At 42.0% G+C, this 17,500-nt stretch overlaps 1 protein-coding gene across 2 annotated transcripts in view; it reads left to right on the forward strand.

Moving 5' to 3' along the window:
• Positions 1-17,500, forward strand: part of LOC145410923 (uncharacterized) — a 90,811-nt gene that overhangs the window by 28,816 nt on the left and 44,495 nt on the right. For both annotated transcript variants that reach the window (XM_080280966.1, XM_080280967.1), the window contains exon 4: positions 1,154-1,325. In XM_080280966.1, the coding sequence (XP_080137092.1) occupies positions 1,154-1,325 (172 nt within the window). The remainder of the gene's footprint in view (positions 1-1,153; positions 1,326-17,500) is intronic.

The following is a 17,500-nucleotide window of genomic DNA, read 5'->3' on the forward strand; positions in this document are numbered from 1 at the left end:
AAAAAAAAGAAAGATGAAATTGAAATAACACTAATGGCACTAAGAGGGGAAAGGAAATTGTACCTGTAGCTTCCTTTCTTCTCTGATTCGCGTCCCCAGTGAGGTTCAAGAGCAGAGATCCTTTCAGCCCTTATAAATATGTGAGTAACTGAGTTAGGATGAAAAAGACAGCGTTAAAAAATAAATAAAGACACTGGTAAAGACAGCAAAGGAGAAAGACAGTAGGAAGATTAAGAGAGGAAGAAATGGGAGAAAGAAAGGTATATAAACAGGCAGGAAAAAGGAGAGAAATAGAAAAAGCATAAAGAGAGAGATGAGAAAGACACAGAAAGAAAAGAGACAGGGAAAAAGAAAACACGGGGAAGAAAAGCGAAAGAGAACAGGCATAAAGAAAGAGGTGACAGGGGTACAGCAAGAGAGAAACAGGAAAAAGAAAGCTATATACAGAGAAAGAAAACCGAGAGAAAGAGAGAGAGGGAGGGAATGGAACCTCACACTAATTAATTCAGCAAAGGAAGATCCGGGAGGAAAGAGCTGAATTGACGTACTGAAAAAAAAAAAAAGAGATAAAAAAGAAAAAAAAACGAAAGAGAAAAGTATAGTTACCCATAGAAATGTGTGTCTCTTTTTTTTTTTTTTAATGTGTATATTTTTTCAGCAAGTAAATATTCATGAAGGTGGTATATAATTTTACTTTAATAATTATTGAAATTGGACATATGGAACGGTATTTTAGAAGTCTTCGTCTTTTGTTTCAGAATATTAAAGAAGATAGCGTAAATTTGTTGACTATCTTCTATTGTACCCCAATCCTCTCTCTCTCTCTCTCTCTCTCTCGGATACACCTACACCCACACTACTCACACTCGTAGCCCAAGAGATCGCCCATCATTCCAACTTCACTAAAATATTCACAGCATAGGTTGGGCAAGACAGTGCTATCCAACGTCCTTTACTGCTTTTAAAGGTTACATTCCCATTCATCTCACTGGGATTTTCAGCTCTAGGGATTGTGGTGAACGTGTGGGAGGATGATTGAGTAGTAGTAGTAGTAGTAGTAGTAATAGTAGTGGTAGTAGTTTTATGTACTGTGTGCATGAATAACTAAATCTGTACAGCCAAACCTAACCCACCATCGCCTTCCACCACCCAGGTACTAAGCGCCGACCCGTCCATGCTGGCAGCCCGCGACGAGGAAGGCTACACCCCCCTCCACCTGGCCACCATCGCCGGAAATAGGGCGGTAGTGAAGTACCTGCTGTCGAGAGGAGCTGACATCACTGCCCTGGACAACGAGAAGCACACCGTTGTTCACTGGGCCACGGGTTAGTAGTTTCTCTCTCTCTCTCTCTCTCTCTCTCTCTCTCACTCAAGGCCCAATGTTACAAATGCCTATCCTGCATCATTTATTCATTTCTAGCTTCCTCACTTACACACCTACGCCCACTCCAGTAGAATGAGCCGAATCCAGAGCACATAAGACGGCTGAAGTTTCTCGTGGAGCGCTATTTACGATCCACCCCGTATTTCCTTAACCCCATTTTGAAGTTTTTGGCCATTGCTGTAAATACTGACCAGTCACCTGTCCCTGAGTGGCATGTTGAGACCAGGAACTCTCAGTCATTGTTTGGACCACTAAATCTTATGGGTAATTGGAGCGTCTTGGCCAACTAGACAATCAGGCTTCCCACTTTCGGTTATATGGATACCACCCAGCGTAGTAAATAGCTGCATAGGGTACAGGCATTATCTTTGACATTCAGTGTATAGTTGCGGTACATCTGGTGAGTGGATGGTATGCGAACCCCACCTGCCAGTTAGAGAGCACAGCGAAATAAAAATCAAAAGGACCAGACACGGGGAGAGAGGAGGTTAGCAATTATTTAGAGAGAGAGAGAGAGAGAGAGAGAGAGAGAGAGAGAGAGAGAGAGAGAGAGAGAGAGCGAGCAAAACAATAATACAGAGCTTAAGGGAGAGAGAAAAAGATGGATGGAAAGAGACGGGGAGAGGAAGAGGGAGAAAAAGAAAAAAAGCTAGACACAACAATAAAGGTAAGAGAGAGAGAGAGAGAGAGAGAGAGAGAGAGAGAGAGAGAGAGAGAGAGAGAGAGAGAGAGAGAGAGAGAGAGAGAGAGAGGAGAACAGAGTTAAATTTTCTAAGCCAGTGAAATGGTTGGAGTTGCTGTTAGTGGGAGCCGGATCTGAGTGGCTTGGGTTGGGGAAGCCACAAAAGCCGGGTAAAAACATTAATTATATCAGTCTGGGTTGGCTTAGATGTGTTGTTGTTGTTGTTGTTGTTTTGTCTTGATGTTGTTGTTGTATGGGATCTAAATTTTGCTCATACATTGTTGAAGTTGTAGGTTGTATGGTATCGGTAAATTATTTCATTGTTCATGTTATCATTATCTTTATCATCTTCATTATCTTCCTTTATCGTTAGCATACGTTTTCCATCATCATCATCATCATTTTGCGTACCTAAATGTAAAGGCCCATGGCATATTATTTTTCAGAAACAAATAAAGGTAAATATTATAACATACTCTACATTTACTGAAATAGGTCATACGATGCAAAATTTCACCATACATTGTTGTGTTTCAGAATGTAAAGCAGAGAGTAACTATAGTCGCGGCTCACGACTCTGAGGTTATCATCATCGTACCCTGGCAACTTACCATTCAAAAGGGCGTCCCATTTCGTGTATAACATGAGGCGCAAGTGATTCGTGTATAATAATATTCGTGTATAATAATGTATTCGTGCATAATAATATGATTCATGTATAATATGATACGAAATCGGATGCACTTTTGAATGGTAGGTTCCCAGGGTACGGTAATGACAACCTCAGAGTCGTGCGCCGCGACTATAGGCTAGATCTTTTAAGTCCCAAGAGACGCCCTAATACCCAGCTGCCTCTATCGCTGTACTGCAGAGACGTGGCCCTAATGATATATTAATTATTCTCTTGTTCGTAGTAGTAGGGCCTGGCAACCATCTTCCACTTATTTTATGCTATGCTGCCTGCTTCTTCCTTCACTTCTGTCTTTCTTTTACTGTCCGCATCCTCTTTTCCTATTATTCCCATCCTTCCTGTCATTGGTGATTACTTTTCCACTTCAGGTGGCTCTACACTGAGTGACAAACATTATGGTTACTTATAAACAAGGAAACCATGTACAAAGCGTATAAACAAATAACAGGGTGATATGGAGCCTACTATGATGCCCCTATTAACTGGATGGAGAGACGCAAATGTGGCATCCATTCAGGAACCAAGCCCCCGCACTCTTCCCCTGTCTTTCGCGAGGGAATATGGGTTCACTGCACGGGATGGAAGTGTAGGGGCGGTGCTTGTCTGTGGTTCATGGGTTTGCACAACAACAACAACAACAACAACAACAACAACAACAACATTCTCTTATACTTTACTAATATCATTCTGTTACCTTCATAAATATAATAAAAAAGGGAACACTGACGCTCTGTGATCGGAAAATATAACCTGCTAAAAGAGAGAGGCTCCAGGGGGGATCTTAAACCCCTGAAAATATGGCCCAGTAGGGATAAGGTGGAGTGGAGAGAGAGAGAGAGAGAGAGAGAGAGAGAGAGAGAGAGAGAGAGAGAGAGAGAGAGAGATCTGAAGACATACTGCGTCTCATCACTACCAGGTCTACCACAAGATGAAGGAAATTGTCTAAGGATAACAAGATCCAGATAATTTAGGCGTCATCGTAGTGAAGGGGTAAGTGGGTTAGATATAGAGCGTGATGTTGAGTGGAATTTGCCTCCATTATTCCTGATGTCCATTGATTCTACAATTACTTTGATAAATCAGGTCAGTCTATCATAATTATCGTTTATCTGTAATCGGTAAGTGGTGTGCGTGTGTGTGTGTGTGTGTGTTTATGTGTGTGTGTGTGTGTGTGTGTGTGTGTGTGTGTGTGTGTGTGTGTGTGTGTGTGTGTGTGTAAGACAAGGGGTGATTACGGAAGACAGTTGGTAGTTTCCTTTAAAGGTGATGTGAGAGCATTGTTCCAGTTACCTCATCCCTCTCTCTCTCTCTCTCTCTCTCTCTCTCTCTCTCTCTCTCTCATTTTATTATTTATGTTTAAGTATTCTGTCCTAAGGGGAATATAAGCGTCTGGAAGTGGCGAAAACTTAATAATAATAATAATAATAATAATAATAATAATAATAATGAATGTCACCGGAATGAAAGGGTTTATATGAAATTTAAAAAAAACACTGAAGGGTATTTTCACATCAAGACGTCTGTTGATAGCGAGAAAAAAAAATGAAAATGAAAGTATAGAGTTAAAGTGCGCCCTGAGAGGATAATAAATTACTTGCCGTCGTCAGCCATCAATTATGTTGTTGGGTAGTTAATGACATCACTATTAGCGGACATCAATTAGTCTTCGTCTTCCTGCGTCTTCACCACTCCTTCCCTTCACTGACGTCATTGACCTCTTCAGATCGAGGACGCCTGTTTAATTTTATTCTCATTCTGGATAACATTAGACGATTTTGCTCAGTTTAGGAAAAAAAGTCCTCGAACTGAAAATGTTAGAAAAAGCTGTAATTAAAATTACTTTGAAACAGGGCCTTGGGTTCTATTTTTTTTTTTTTTTTTAAGTTCCATGCGAGTTTATTCCATTCCGATAAGATGTGTTCAGTTTGAGGAGCCTAACAAGGCTAAATGTTAATAGTAATTCACTGCTAAACAGATCGTTATGAAATTGAAAGTTGACTAAATCTAAATCAGTGTCGAAATTCTCCATTGGTATCATTAGCGTACAGTAGATTGCCATTTAAGTCCCTCAGTACGACGGGTGTCTCAAGGTGAAGGAAATCGTCTTGCCAGGGTTTTTGCAGACTTCCTAACACCTTCAGAGTGACGGTCGCTCCCGTTGTGAATAAAAGCGTCTGGCGGTGGCAAGATTAGCAGAGGGTTAACGAAAAGGCTAATGGAGGTTTTTGTAACTCCATCCCTCCAACGGGCGTCTTCAACAAAGCTGCATAAAATCATCCGTCGGAGGCAAGAATAAAATAGGACAAAGACGTCATCCTACTAAAAGCGTTATACTTGAGCTCACTTCCTCGTCTCCCGCCACCTTCATTACCGATGCCGGATGTAAACAAAAATGGACCAATGAGGAGCCGCCACGTCACACCAAGATGGCTGCCGGCTGACCAGTGGCAGGCCTCGCTCGACCCGCTAGCCCTCAAACACATCGATTCTGGTTACATTCCCGATAATGTAAGCGGTAGTCAAACAGTTATGTTCGATCCACACTATGGCAACTATGGAAGGGAATGCTTTAAACTAGGACAGGGAGACCAGAGAAATAAAGCGTAAGATAAATGGAGAAAGCAAATTATGGCCTCGTGTATGGTTCGTCCTCTGAGCACGAAAACATTTTTTTTTTTTTTATTATTCTTGTTACTGACAGACTATTTTATAAAGCGCGTAAGGGACAAATACACAGGAAGAAGTTAACGAAGGTTTTACTTAACTCCTCAAGTGCGATAAGACTCTCCCTAGTTTGAATAAAAGTTTGTCATGGTAGCAAAAACAGATTATGCACTGTCCCCTTCCCTCACACCAGCCCTTCCCCCTCCTGTCTCCCGCACACCCGGTTTTTTCTGGCGACTGAACCCCATAAACTCGCACACATCAAAAAAATTATCCACTAAATTGCTCGTCCACATTTCATCACGCAGAGAGAGAGAGAGAGAGAGAGAGAGAGAGAGAGGTAATGGATGCATATGTAGAGGCACCAGAGATGAAGGCCACATCCTCTCCAACTTTAACCTTTCTCAGCTGTGTGTGTCTGTAATCTGAATATAACTATCTGGTATTGGCTACGAGAAAATTCAAGGTCCTGCCAAAGCGATCATTACCTCCGCCAAGGAGGTTATGTTTTCACCCCTGTCCGTTTGTTTGTTTGTTGGTTGGTTGGTTTGTGAGCAAGATTACACAAAAACTACTGGACGGATTTCCACGAAACTTGGTGGAAGGATGGGTCTTGGCCCAGAATAGACTCCATTAAGTTTTGGTGCGGATCCGGATAAAGGTGCGGATCCAGGAATTTTTCTTCCACTTGCTTTAACGTTGCGAGATAGGGCGTTTTTCGACATTTTCGTGAATTTTTCAGTCAATATTGCATGGATCTTGATGAAAAAAATCAGGCATATTTAGGACGTTGGTATCTACGAGTGTGTACAGTTTGACGCGGATCCATATAAAATTCCGGATCTAGCGGATTTAAATATGCTTTTATAGGGAGTTAGTCTTTTTCCAGCTCCGTACAGTAACAAATAGGGCTACAAACTTGGCGTAGGTATGCGCTGTACTGAGTGCCATTCGAGTTGTAACTGTTATTAGCTTTTTTAAGATGCCGTATCCCTAAGCTGTATAAAACCATCTAACTTTATCTAGAACAAAAGGCAAAACTGACAAATGGGAGTGGAAGAGTTAATTTACAGATCAACGTTCGTCATTACCTGAGAAGAGTGGTCTCTAGTCTCGTCGGTTAAGGAAGCACCCTAACACTTCTTCCTTAGCGATTTGTTTCTGGGTACGGTTGGTTAATATAAGCTTCTATGTTATGTTTTTATTTTTATTTATATTGAGTATGGTGGTATTTGAATTACTGTTTTTAAATGTCACAGAAGATATTAAGGAGGCATAACCAAAATAAATCACTTAGGAAGAGGTATTAGGAAGCTTCCTTAATCACCGAGAATACCGCCCAGTAACTGTAGTTAATTTACCTTAACTTGGCCCAGATTTTCGTCCTTTTGCAGCTTCTTTCACGGAGCTCAGTGGCAGAAAAAAAAAAAAAAAAAACGATGCTACCTCTCTACATCCTTTCCATGGAACTTCTTCGTGACTAGCATCATATTCTAGTGTTTAATCTTTTGTCACAGTTCAGCATTCAAGACAGAGAGGGGGCAATTTTAGGCCAAGTTAAAGTGAACAGTGTATAGAAATATAACATAGCCATCCCTACTTTATATTGACAAAAAAGTTAAGGGTAATATTTAATTATTTTGATGGAATAAAAAAAAAATGGAATATTCTCTGTCATATTATTCCTCGTTATTTAAAAAGAGGAATATTCTTCTTCATATTACCCCATGTGAACTGTAGGGGGCCGAGGCTAGGCTGTGGTAATGCAGAATATTTGACATCCTTCACTTCAATACATTTTTCTTCATTCATTTGGATCAGAGTATTACCAGACGATTTTCGTCAGCTTAGAAAGAACCTCTATTACTGAAAGGGTTATAGAAGGCTTAATCTAACCCTCCAGCTCAAAGTATGTCTTAAGCTGAGTAAAATCGTCTGGAGAGTGCAAAAGGAGATTATAAGTGACGTTCTCTTAATGAAGGGCTTAAGGGTAGATGACAGTCCTAAGGCCTTTGTGGCATGATTCATCCTTGTAAGAGATGTAGTGATTAAAAAGTAAATTAATATTCCTTTTTTTATATGTTCACTGTTTACTCTTGGGGATACGTTCAAAAGTAAAATATTTTCTTGCTTTTTTCTTTTCTTTTTTCTCTTCCTTTCTTTTTTTTTCCTGTTTTCTTTTCTTTTTTCTTTTTCTTTTTCATTTCTTATTTCTTATTTATTTTCTTTTTCATTTTCATTCTTTTTCATTTGTCTTCACTTTCGTTTTTCTTTCATTCTTCTTTTCTTGCCTTTCTTTTTCTTTATATTTTTGTTTTACTTGCAAGGAGATGGTATTCTCCCTCCCCCCTTTGCTGCTCCGCCCCTGTTATTCGCCTTACGTGACACGCAAAGAGTTACATGCTGGAAGAATTTCTTGCTTTTGCTGTCTACATTATTATTATTATTATTATTATTATTATTATTAGTATTATTATTATTATTATTGTTATTATTTTTATTATTACTATTCTTATTCTTATTATTATTATTATTATTACATTCACCAGCGAATTTAGAATGTCATGTATTCACCCGTGCTGGTCTGTTTGTCTGTTTGTTTGCAAGATACCTCAAATCATTGTTATCGGAGTTCAATGAAATCTGGTGGATAGGTAGGCAATGGGTCAAGGAAGAGTTCATGAAATTTTGAGATGGATCCGGATTCAGATCTAGAAATGATTCATATATATTTTTTGGCTCTGGCGAAGGTATCGGTCTCTGAGATTGTGTAACAGAGCACACTAAGACCGTAGAGTTAATTGACTATGTGAGACCGTAAAAATATTCTCTGGTGGGAAAGAGGAATTACAGCGTTTCATCATAAATTTCATTGACCTTGACGGATGTATGTACCCTGTGATTGCCAATTGGTTATTATTATTATTGTTATTATCATTTCTTCTTCTTCTTCTTCTTATTTCACTCTCATCGTAAATGTCAGGACCAACTTGCCTAGCCCCGGGCTTCTACGTTCCTCATGGGGCAACGTTGGATTGGATGGAGGATGGATGGATTATTATTATTATTATTATTATTATTAGTAGTAGTAGTAGTAGTAGTAGTAGTAGTATTAGCTGCAGCAGCAGTAGTAGTAACAATAGTAAAAGTAGCAGTAGTACACTATTATTCTCATCCTGACCCAGTTCACTTGTGGTGGGAGATCCAGAACCTGACTGACCTAATCTGAGACACAAATCAGAGGAGACAGCAAACTCCAGGTGGTCTCCCTCTCCTCTCCACCCCCCCTTTCTCCTGTATCGTAGGCAACCAGATGTTTCCCATAACCTAAGAAACTATTTCATACGTTGGGTGGTAACCATATAGCCTTCAGACGCCTGGTGGTTTAGTAGTTAAAGTGTGTTGCTCACATAATGGCAGCCAGGGATCGAGAAGCCCAGTTCAATACCCCAGCTCTCATGATGATTTATTTATTTTTTTATTTATTTATCTACATATTTATTTATTTATTTTTCAGTGGACAGCAAAATTCTCCAGGCATCATTTTTTTGTTTATGTGGTGGACTGTGGGTCGTGACTCACACCTGATACCCTGTAATGAGAGGCTGTATTAGGACCCTCATACCCACCCTCTCATGCCCCCTCCCTCCCCTCACTCCCTACCAACCCCACACGCCCCCTTCCTCCTCTCACCCCCTGCCACCCCCCCACACCTCACATTCTGTTCTTATTTACTGACTGACCCCGCTTCCTGTGAGGCGGCGAGATAAGCAGAGGGACCTCGGAAGGGAGATGGGTTTGTTGAGAGATGAGGGTTCTTTACTGAGTACAGACAAAAACACCTTTAGGTTCTTTTGTCAAGGCCCTCACCTTATACACACACACACACACACACACACACACACACACACACACACACACACACACACACACACACACACACACACACACACACACACACACACACACACACACACACACACACACACACACTCAACTCGGCTCATATTTATTGCCGTCTTACTCGGGATGTTCTTTATGTCCTGTTTGCCTTTATCTGGATTATCTTGGAGGTTCTGGCTAATTTATGGTCTTCAACTGTGATTATGTTGTAAAAAATTTATGTATATATTGCTGGTACGTCTTGCGCAGGTCTGAGTTAGGTGAGGTTGGGTTAAGTTACATTAGTTTAATTTAAGTTGGTATAGCTTAGTTTAGTTTAGGTTGGTTTGGATTACTGAGTTAGGTTAGGTTAGGTTAGGTTAGGTAGGTTAGGGTAGGTTAGGGTTCGGTAGGGTAGGTTTAAGTATGGTAGGGTAGGTTAGGGTAGGGTAGGTTTGAGTGGAGTAGGGAAGGTTTGAGTAGGGTAGGGTACGTGGGTAAGGGTAGGGTAGGTTTGAGTGGAATAGGGAAGGTTGGAGTAGGGTAGGGTAGGGTAGAGTAAGGTAAGAGTGAGAAGGGTAGCATAGGTTAGGCTAGCTTAGGGTAGGGTAGGGTAGGGTAGGTTGGGGTAGGTTAGAATAGGTTAGGTTATTCAGGGTTACTTGAATCATCATCCGGTACTGAAATAGAGTTCAAAGTATGTTTAAACAACAGAATGTATCAATATCTCCATTACCAGAGGTCTCACTTAAGTTAAAAAAAATATCGCGCGACCTTGGCCATGATGAAATAATTACGACTTCCTGGTACCGATGGTGTTAGTGTGGGGGACAGGTGTAACTGGAGGAGGGAAAGTGTAGGCGTTGTGCTGTGTTGTGTAGAGGTCAGGTGTGGCTGGGTCAAGGCTACTGAGGATGGAGAGGCAGAGGGGAGGAGGACAATAAATGTCAGACGAGAGTTGCGAGTTGGATGAGATTTTTTTTTTTTTTCCACATGAGACAAATGTAAATATAACTTCTAAGTAGATCTGTGAGAAGGCATCGATGTGGTTTGTTGTCAGTTTTTACATGATACATACAATCTCCTCTTTGATTATATGAATTGGTTTTCTGTGTCAGTGTCTCACCTTATGAGTAGGCTATACTGTATACTGGTGAGCGTCATTCAGTATTATCCGGTCAAGGATACTCTCCACTCCACACAGGGTCGTTAACTTCAGGTGTGCCAGAATACACTGAGTATTTCAGCATACAACACCAAGTGATTGTACGAGTATCAGTATTGATTATTATTGTCTTGCTTTGTTCGCTGATGCCTGTATATAGGCAAGACACGAAGATACATTTCCAGGAATATGTCTGTCTATCTATCTATCTGTCAGTCTGTCTGTCTATCTATCTATCTGTCTATCTATCTATCTATTTATCCGTCTATATATATACTCGTATATACGTATACACACAGTATATATGTATATATAAATATATATATATATATATATATATATATATATATATATATATATATATATATATATATATATATATATATATATATATATATATACATATACCGAAATACTTTGAGCATTATGAATGAGAAGGGAAAGGAAGGAGGGGAGGGGAGAGTGCAGGATTAAGTGGAGAGAAGGGGAAAGAGAATGGAGGGTGGGGGGAGGGGCGGGCAGGTGGGGAGGGGTAATAAACTGGGGCGGGAGAGTACCAAGGGAGGGAGGGAGGGAGAAAGGAAAGGGGAAGAGAAGGAGGGAAAAGGAGGAGGATGCCGGGAAGGAGGGAGGGTATAATTGCAGTGCTGGGACAGGGATGAAGGAGGGAGAGACTGGGGAAGTGAGAGAGAGAGAGAGAGAGAGAGAGAGAGAGAGAGAGAGAGAGAGAGAGAGAGAGAGAGAGAGAGAGAGAGAGAGAGAGAGAGAGAGAGAGAGAGAGAGAGAGAGAGAGAGAGTGAGTGAGTGAGTGAGTGAGTATACCTAGGCCCCACTGACTCTGCGATCCTTGCCAGGTGATCCGTCCTTATATTTAATTGCAGAACGCACTTTTGTAATCAGAGAGAGAGAGAGAGAGAGAGAGAGAGAAGGCAGGAGACTCGAAAAAACAAGGAAAGGTTGACAAGCAGTGTTTATGTTGAATCGCGTGACCTTGACCCAGCTTGTGGCGTCACAGGAGAGAGAGAGAGAGAGAGAGAGAGAGAGAGAGAGAGAGAGAGAGAGAGAGAGAGAGAGAGAGAGAGAGAGAGAGTTAAGTGTGTAGGGAGGAGAATAGACTTGTTCAAGGGAAGGAACCACTAGCTATGTTTACACTCTGTAATGACTGGTGTTACTCTTGGTGTAGGTGGTGTGGGAGATGGTGTGGATGGTAGTGGTGTAGTTGGTGTGAGAGATGGTGTGGATGGTAGTGGCGGTGTAGGTGGTGTGAGAGATGGTGTGGATGGTAGTGGTGGTGTAGGTGGTGTGAGAGATGGTGTGGATGGTGGTGGTGGTGTAGGTGGTGTGAGAGATGGTGTGGATGGTAGTGGTGGTGTAGGTGGTGTAAGATGGTGTAGATGGTGGTGGTGTAGGTGGTGTGAGAGATGGTGTGGATGGTAGTGGTGTAGGTGGTGTGAGAGATGGTGTGGATGGTGGTGGTGTAGGTGGTGTGAGGAGTGGTGTAGGTGACGTGAATGGTGGTGTGGATGGTAGTGGTGTAGGTGACGTGAGTGGTGGTGTGGATGGTAGTGGTGTAGGTGGTGTGAGAGATGGTGTGGATGGTGGTGGTGGTGTAGGTGGTGTGAGGAGTGGTGTAGGTGACGTGAGTGGTGGTGTAAGGTTGGTATGAGTGGTGTTGGTATTGTTGAGTGGTGGTGTATGTGCTGAGACTGACTGGGAGAATGTGTGAGATTGAAGTGGCTTTGAGAAGATGAAGGATGTTAGAGTGAATGGAGAGAGACTGACTAGGAGTGCGCACGGGAGTGAGTCGGTTGGAGGGAAGGAGGAGGAGGAGACCAAGGACGCGGGATACAATAAAAGGAGACTGAGAAACTGACTAGGAGAGTGTATGAGAGTGAGGTGGTTGGGAGAAGGAGGAAGGGACCAAAATTGTGGTGAGATTAGATATGACTGTAATGGGGGTTTTGTTGTGGAAAAAGTGATCGTTACTGAGTAGGGACAAAAGACACGTGTACGTCCATTTGTCGAGGTCCCCCATCATAGGTTGCGTCGTCAAACTAGAGATAGATAAATAGATGGATAGATAAAAACGTAGGCACAAAGAATGATCCTCTTATATAGACTAATTTCTCGGAAAACTTAGATAGATAGATAGAGAGATAGAGATAGACAGATAGATAGATAGATAGATAGATAGATAGATAGAGAGAGAGAGAGAGAGAGAGAGAGCAGATATTTTGCTCCTACCTAAGCCTTTATTATTATTATTATTTTTTTTTTAATATTTAGCCGAAGAGCAATCAGGTCAAATTAATCACACTAAATCTCCATATACAAAATTGGATACACAAATATAGACTATTGCTTCTATGAGTTCTCTAGATGTCTGCCAAGTATTACAGTAGTAGTAGTAGTAGTAGTAGTAGTGCTGTTTACCATTCCACCAGTACTGAATAAGACAACCCTATTATGTATTCAATATGGACGGTGGGTATGAGCGTCAAAACGGTGACATGTGAAGATGTATATCGTGTAGAAGCAAAGCTGGGCCTCAGGAAACGGGCTAAGTAATCTATGCCCACAATCGAGGGGAAAAAATAAAAGGAAATATAGTACAGTACCAGTTCCGTATAGCCCCGTGGAAACCTGAGACTGCGTGTATTTGGAGCAGACTTTCCCAATTGGCTTCATTGTATTTATTTTCCCACTGATAGCCTTCATATTAGCTTGCTTTTTCCCCTCCCTCCTTAGAAAATATTGTAACTGATATCACTGGGAACTCACATGATAGCTTCTCCTTGCGCGCGCGTGTGTGTGTAATTCACCGGGTCGGTCAGGATCACCTGATGGTCGTGATCGTCAGCTTTTACCCTCCCGGAAGGGAGCTAAGAGCTCATATAGTCCGATCTAAGGGCAAGGCTGTGACCTTCACACACGCACACACCCGTCCCCTTGCTCAAGGGGGACAGTAACCACCCACTTCGTCAGTGAAACTTTTCGCAACCTGAGCGAGGCGCGAACTCCCGTCTACCAGATGGCAAGCGGGAACGTTACCACTGCACCAGCGAGCGGTGTGTGTGTGTGTGTGTGTGTGTGTGTGTGTGTGTGTGCTCTCTTCTTATGTCTGATTCTTGTTTATAAAAAGTAGGAAATGGCGATGATGATGATGATGATGATGATGGTGATGATGATGACGACGACGATGATGATGATGATGATGATGATGATGATGATGACGAACAATGAAAGAGTGAGAAAGGAAGGAGAGTCACGGAAGGAAGAAGAGCAGGAATGAGACAGAAGGATGAAGAAAAGGATGGATAAAGGAAGTATGCTGAAAGAAGAATGTGAGGAGAGGTATGGGGAAGAAGGAAAAATGAATGGAGGAAGGGAGAGGGTTGAAAGAAGTATGAAATACAGGTGTAGGGGGAGGGAAGAATGTTTGGAAGAAGGAGGAAGGAAGGAAGACATGGTTGCAGAAAGGTGGGAGAATCGGAGGAAGTAAGAAGGAAGAGTGGAGGAATAGAAAGAAAGAGGAAGAATGTTGACAGAAGAGTGACTGAATGAATAAATGAATGAATGAATGAATTAAAAACCACTAAAAATAAAATGAGGTAAGAGAAACTAGATAGAGGCAAGGATGTAAGATGAAGTACGGTAGTCCGCCCGTCCACATTGCAACCCGTATCAGTGCTCAATTTTTTCTCCCTGACTCCAACCATTTTCATCTTGAGAGCATGCTTCATATTTCAGAGCTCCACTGAACAACTCCCTTTAGTTCGCACGCTCTATTCCACTCCGTCAGAGCCCAATCGATCGCATTCCGCATTACTAAATAAAAAGGGAGTGTTTGGAGACTCGTTTTTATTTGCATTTGGTGGATTGTGGCTAGCGTGCAGGCCTCCACGACGATTTGTAAACACACTGTGGCCAGGTCTTGTTGGCAGTGTCGCTTTCGCAACACCTATTTTCTTTAACTGTTTATATTTCTGTGTTGTTGACAGCAGACTACTTTGGTAATAAAAGGAAATAAATAACCAGCAACAGAATATCAAGACGCAATATGCAGCACAAATCACTTAGACAGAGATGCTAACGAAGTTCTGAGGGATGGTAGGGGCGTCCTGCAAGAAAGGCCAAGTTTGGGTACCCAGGGCTGAAGCAGAAAGTACCTACCGACTGCTGGCCAGTTGGTGGCCCGGTTTGTATAATATTGGCCTCACATTCGGGGGACGCTTTAGAATAGTGGTACACTCGTAGTTTCATCTGCTGCTATTGAATTTATAAATGGACATTCACAAGCCGGCGCCTGTCCACATAAACAAGTCATCACCATGCCGATCTCTAGTACTGCCTTCCATTTCATCGTCTGACGTCCGTAATTACTTTTCAGATTCGTTAACTACCTATCACAAACAAGTACGATACAAGCATAGGTCTCTTATTTTATTCGCACGACTAATAAAATACCACAAGAACTTATAATACTGCAGATTTATTTTATTTTTTTTTCAACACATCATCTAATTGAAAGAGCTGCGATTCCATTTGCAAACTAAACACAAGCACCTGAGATTTCATTTTACTTTCGTTTCTACTCATCGTGAAAAGAGACTACCACAAAATAAGCACGGACTACTATACCATTCGTGAGTTTAGTTTTGGTGGTTTCTGGAGTGTAATGTCAGCAAGTTTAAGGCAATTACATGTTACTGATGAGAATAAATTGCCAAGGGAGAAGTGTTATGAAGACTCCTCAACAAACAAGAAAACATTCCTATAATAATACTAACGTACAAGAGAGAGAGAGAGAGAGAGAGAGAGAGAGAGAGAGCAAGCACTGAATATTCTTTTTCTATCTGTCATCAAAAGAGACAACTACAGTACAATCATAGTCTACTATATCAGCCACAAGACTAGCTTTCGTGTCGTCTTTAGCGTAATTTTAGCAACTTTCACGTAATTTCAAACTGAGAGTGGCCGAACGCTTGTCATTTGCGCGGGAATGCAAGTACTGGCTAAAAAGACGACGAATTATTACCAGCATTTATCGGATAAGCTCGCGTGCCAGCCGAAGACTTACGTAGGCGATATTTAGATTAAAACTCAGACTAATATTTCACGGTAAAGTGGCACAAAAGGCTGCTCAACCCCTGATAGCAAGGATTTCTTACAGATGAGCTAAATTACTGGGGTTTTAGGCTGAATGAAGTACCTAAGTATATCCCTAGCAGAGAAATCATAGTAATCTTTAACCCCTTCAATCTGATGACCGGTGCTGGAGAGGGACGCCTTCCCGTGGTGGCACTGATATAGCCGGGCAGCTCCTCTGGTCGGTTATACAGACTCCCCTAACTTTCCCCCTTGTACCCCTAAAGGATGATTGACTGCAGGAGAATGGTACCTTCGTCCTGCAGTCCACAGGGATCATATCCAGATGAGCATGGGGTTACAACTACTACTACTGGTACCTTTGTGTTCATAAGAGAGGCAAAATCAACCACAATTCTTAACGCTTTGACTGCTTGGTTTTATCTTAAGCAAACAAAATCGGCGGTTAGTAGTCTGAATATTATAGTATCTAAAGGTATTTCCATATCAAAATAATGTGTGGTTGTGCCTGGGTGGAGTAGAGGGAAGGGAGCGGAGTGAAGAAGGGGGTAGTGGAGAGAGAAGAGGGATGGGTGGCTGTGAAGTGGTGCGTAGAGTGGAAAGAGAAGTGGGGAGTGGAAAGAGAGGTAGGAAAAGAGAACAGAGACGGGAGACAGGGGGTGCAGTGAAGTGGAGAGAGGTAAGGAGATTGGGTGAAGGGTAGAGAGAGAGAGAGAGAGACAGAGAGGGAGAAAGTGGGGAGGGGGGGGCTGTGTGCCATAAACAAACAAGGGTAGCATGACGCACGACACCAGACGACGAGAGTAACAGTGTCAAGGGGAGAGGGGGTTGTGTAGAGTGGGTGACGCACTGACCACAAACCAGCTACTGTGTGTGTGTGTGTGTGTGTGTGTGTGTGTGTGTGTGTGTGTGTGTGTGTGTGTGCGTGTGTGTGTGTGTTGTATTCTTGCTACTTCCAGACGATTTTATTCATCTTAGGACAGGTTAATGACCCCTATATCTACAAGTACCTCCTTCAGTTCAAAATCTAGTGACTATACTCTTTTCACCTAACTTGGCCTAAAGCTGCCATCTCTCCATCGTAAGTGCTGAGGTGTAACAACAGATTAACACTCGAATACGACCCTAGTCACGAAGAGGTTGTTATGAAAATTGATGTAGAGCCGTAGTATTATCGTATTCCCCAGTGATTCACGTGACAAGCCGCGGACGGACGAAAATCTGGGCCAACTAAGGGTGAACGAACTATAGGTAACCCTTTGGCTCCTATGACTCATCCTCTTGTGTTTGCTGGAACAGACAATGAATACTGTCCTGGCTGTGGAAGGGATAATTGGAATAGTATCGACCTTTTTAAGTTCCTATGACTTTTATGATTAATCTCTTGACGTTGGCTGAGTTTAGACCACTAGAGTTGCCCTGACTATGAGAGGGTTAATAAGAGAATGATAGATATTAATGACAGGGTAAAAATAGAGTATAAGCCTATGACATACTCGTATTTTAGGGGTTGGTTCACGTACAAGTTTGGTGTACATGGATACTGTAGTGATATGATATGATATGAGAGAGAGAGAGAGAGAGAGAGAGAGAGAGAGAGAGAGAGAGAGAGAGAGAGAGAGAGAGAGAGAGAGAGAGAGAGAAGAGGGTGTGCAAGAAATGTAAATAGTTAATATCGTTTTGAAAACAACTCACTATTTTTAGTTTACACGTGTTTGGGATTATATATCAGCCGCTGGATGAAGTGTGTGTGTGTGTGTGTGTGTGTGTGTGTGTGTGTGTGTGTGTGTGTGGGTGGGTGGGTGCGTGCGTGCGTGCGTGCGTGCGTGCATGAGTGTGTGTTTATAGCCTTAGCAGACATGTGTGTGTGTGTGTGTGTGTGTGTGTGTGTGTGTGTGTGTGTATTTTGTTTCCTAGTAACGT

Source organism: Coenobita brevimanus, chromosome 87, assembly GCF_032717465.1.
Source record: "Coenobita brevimanus isolate Jiangsu-jjx chromosome 87, ASM3271746v2, whole genome shotgun sequence".
Taxonomy (NCBI): domain Eukaryota; kingdom Metazoa; phylum Arthropoda; class Malacostraca; order Decapoda; family Coenobitidae; genus Coenobita; species Coenobita brevimanus.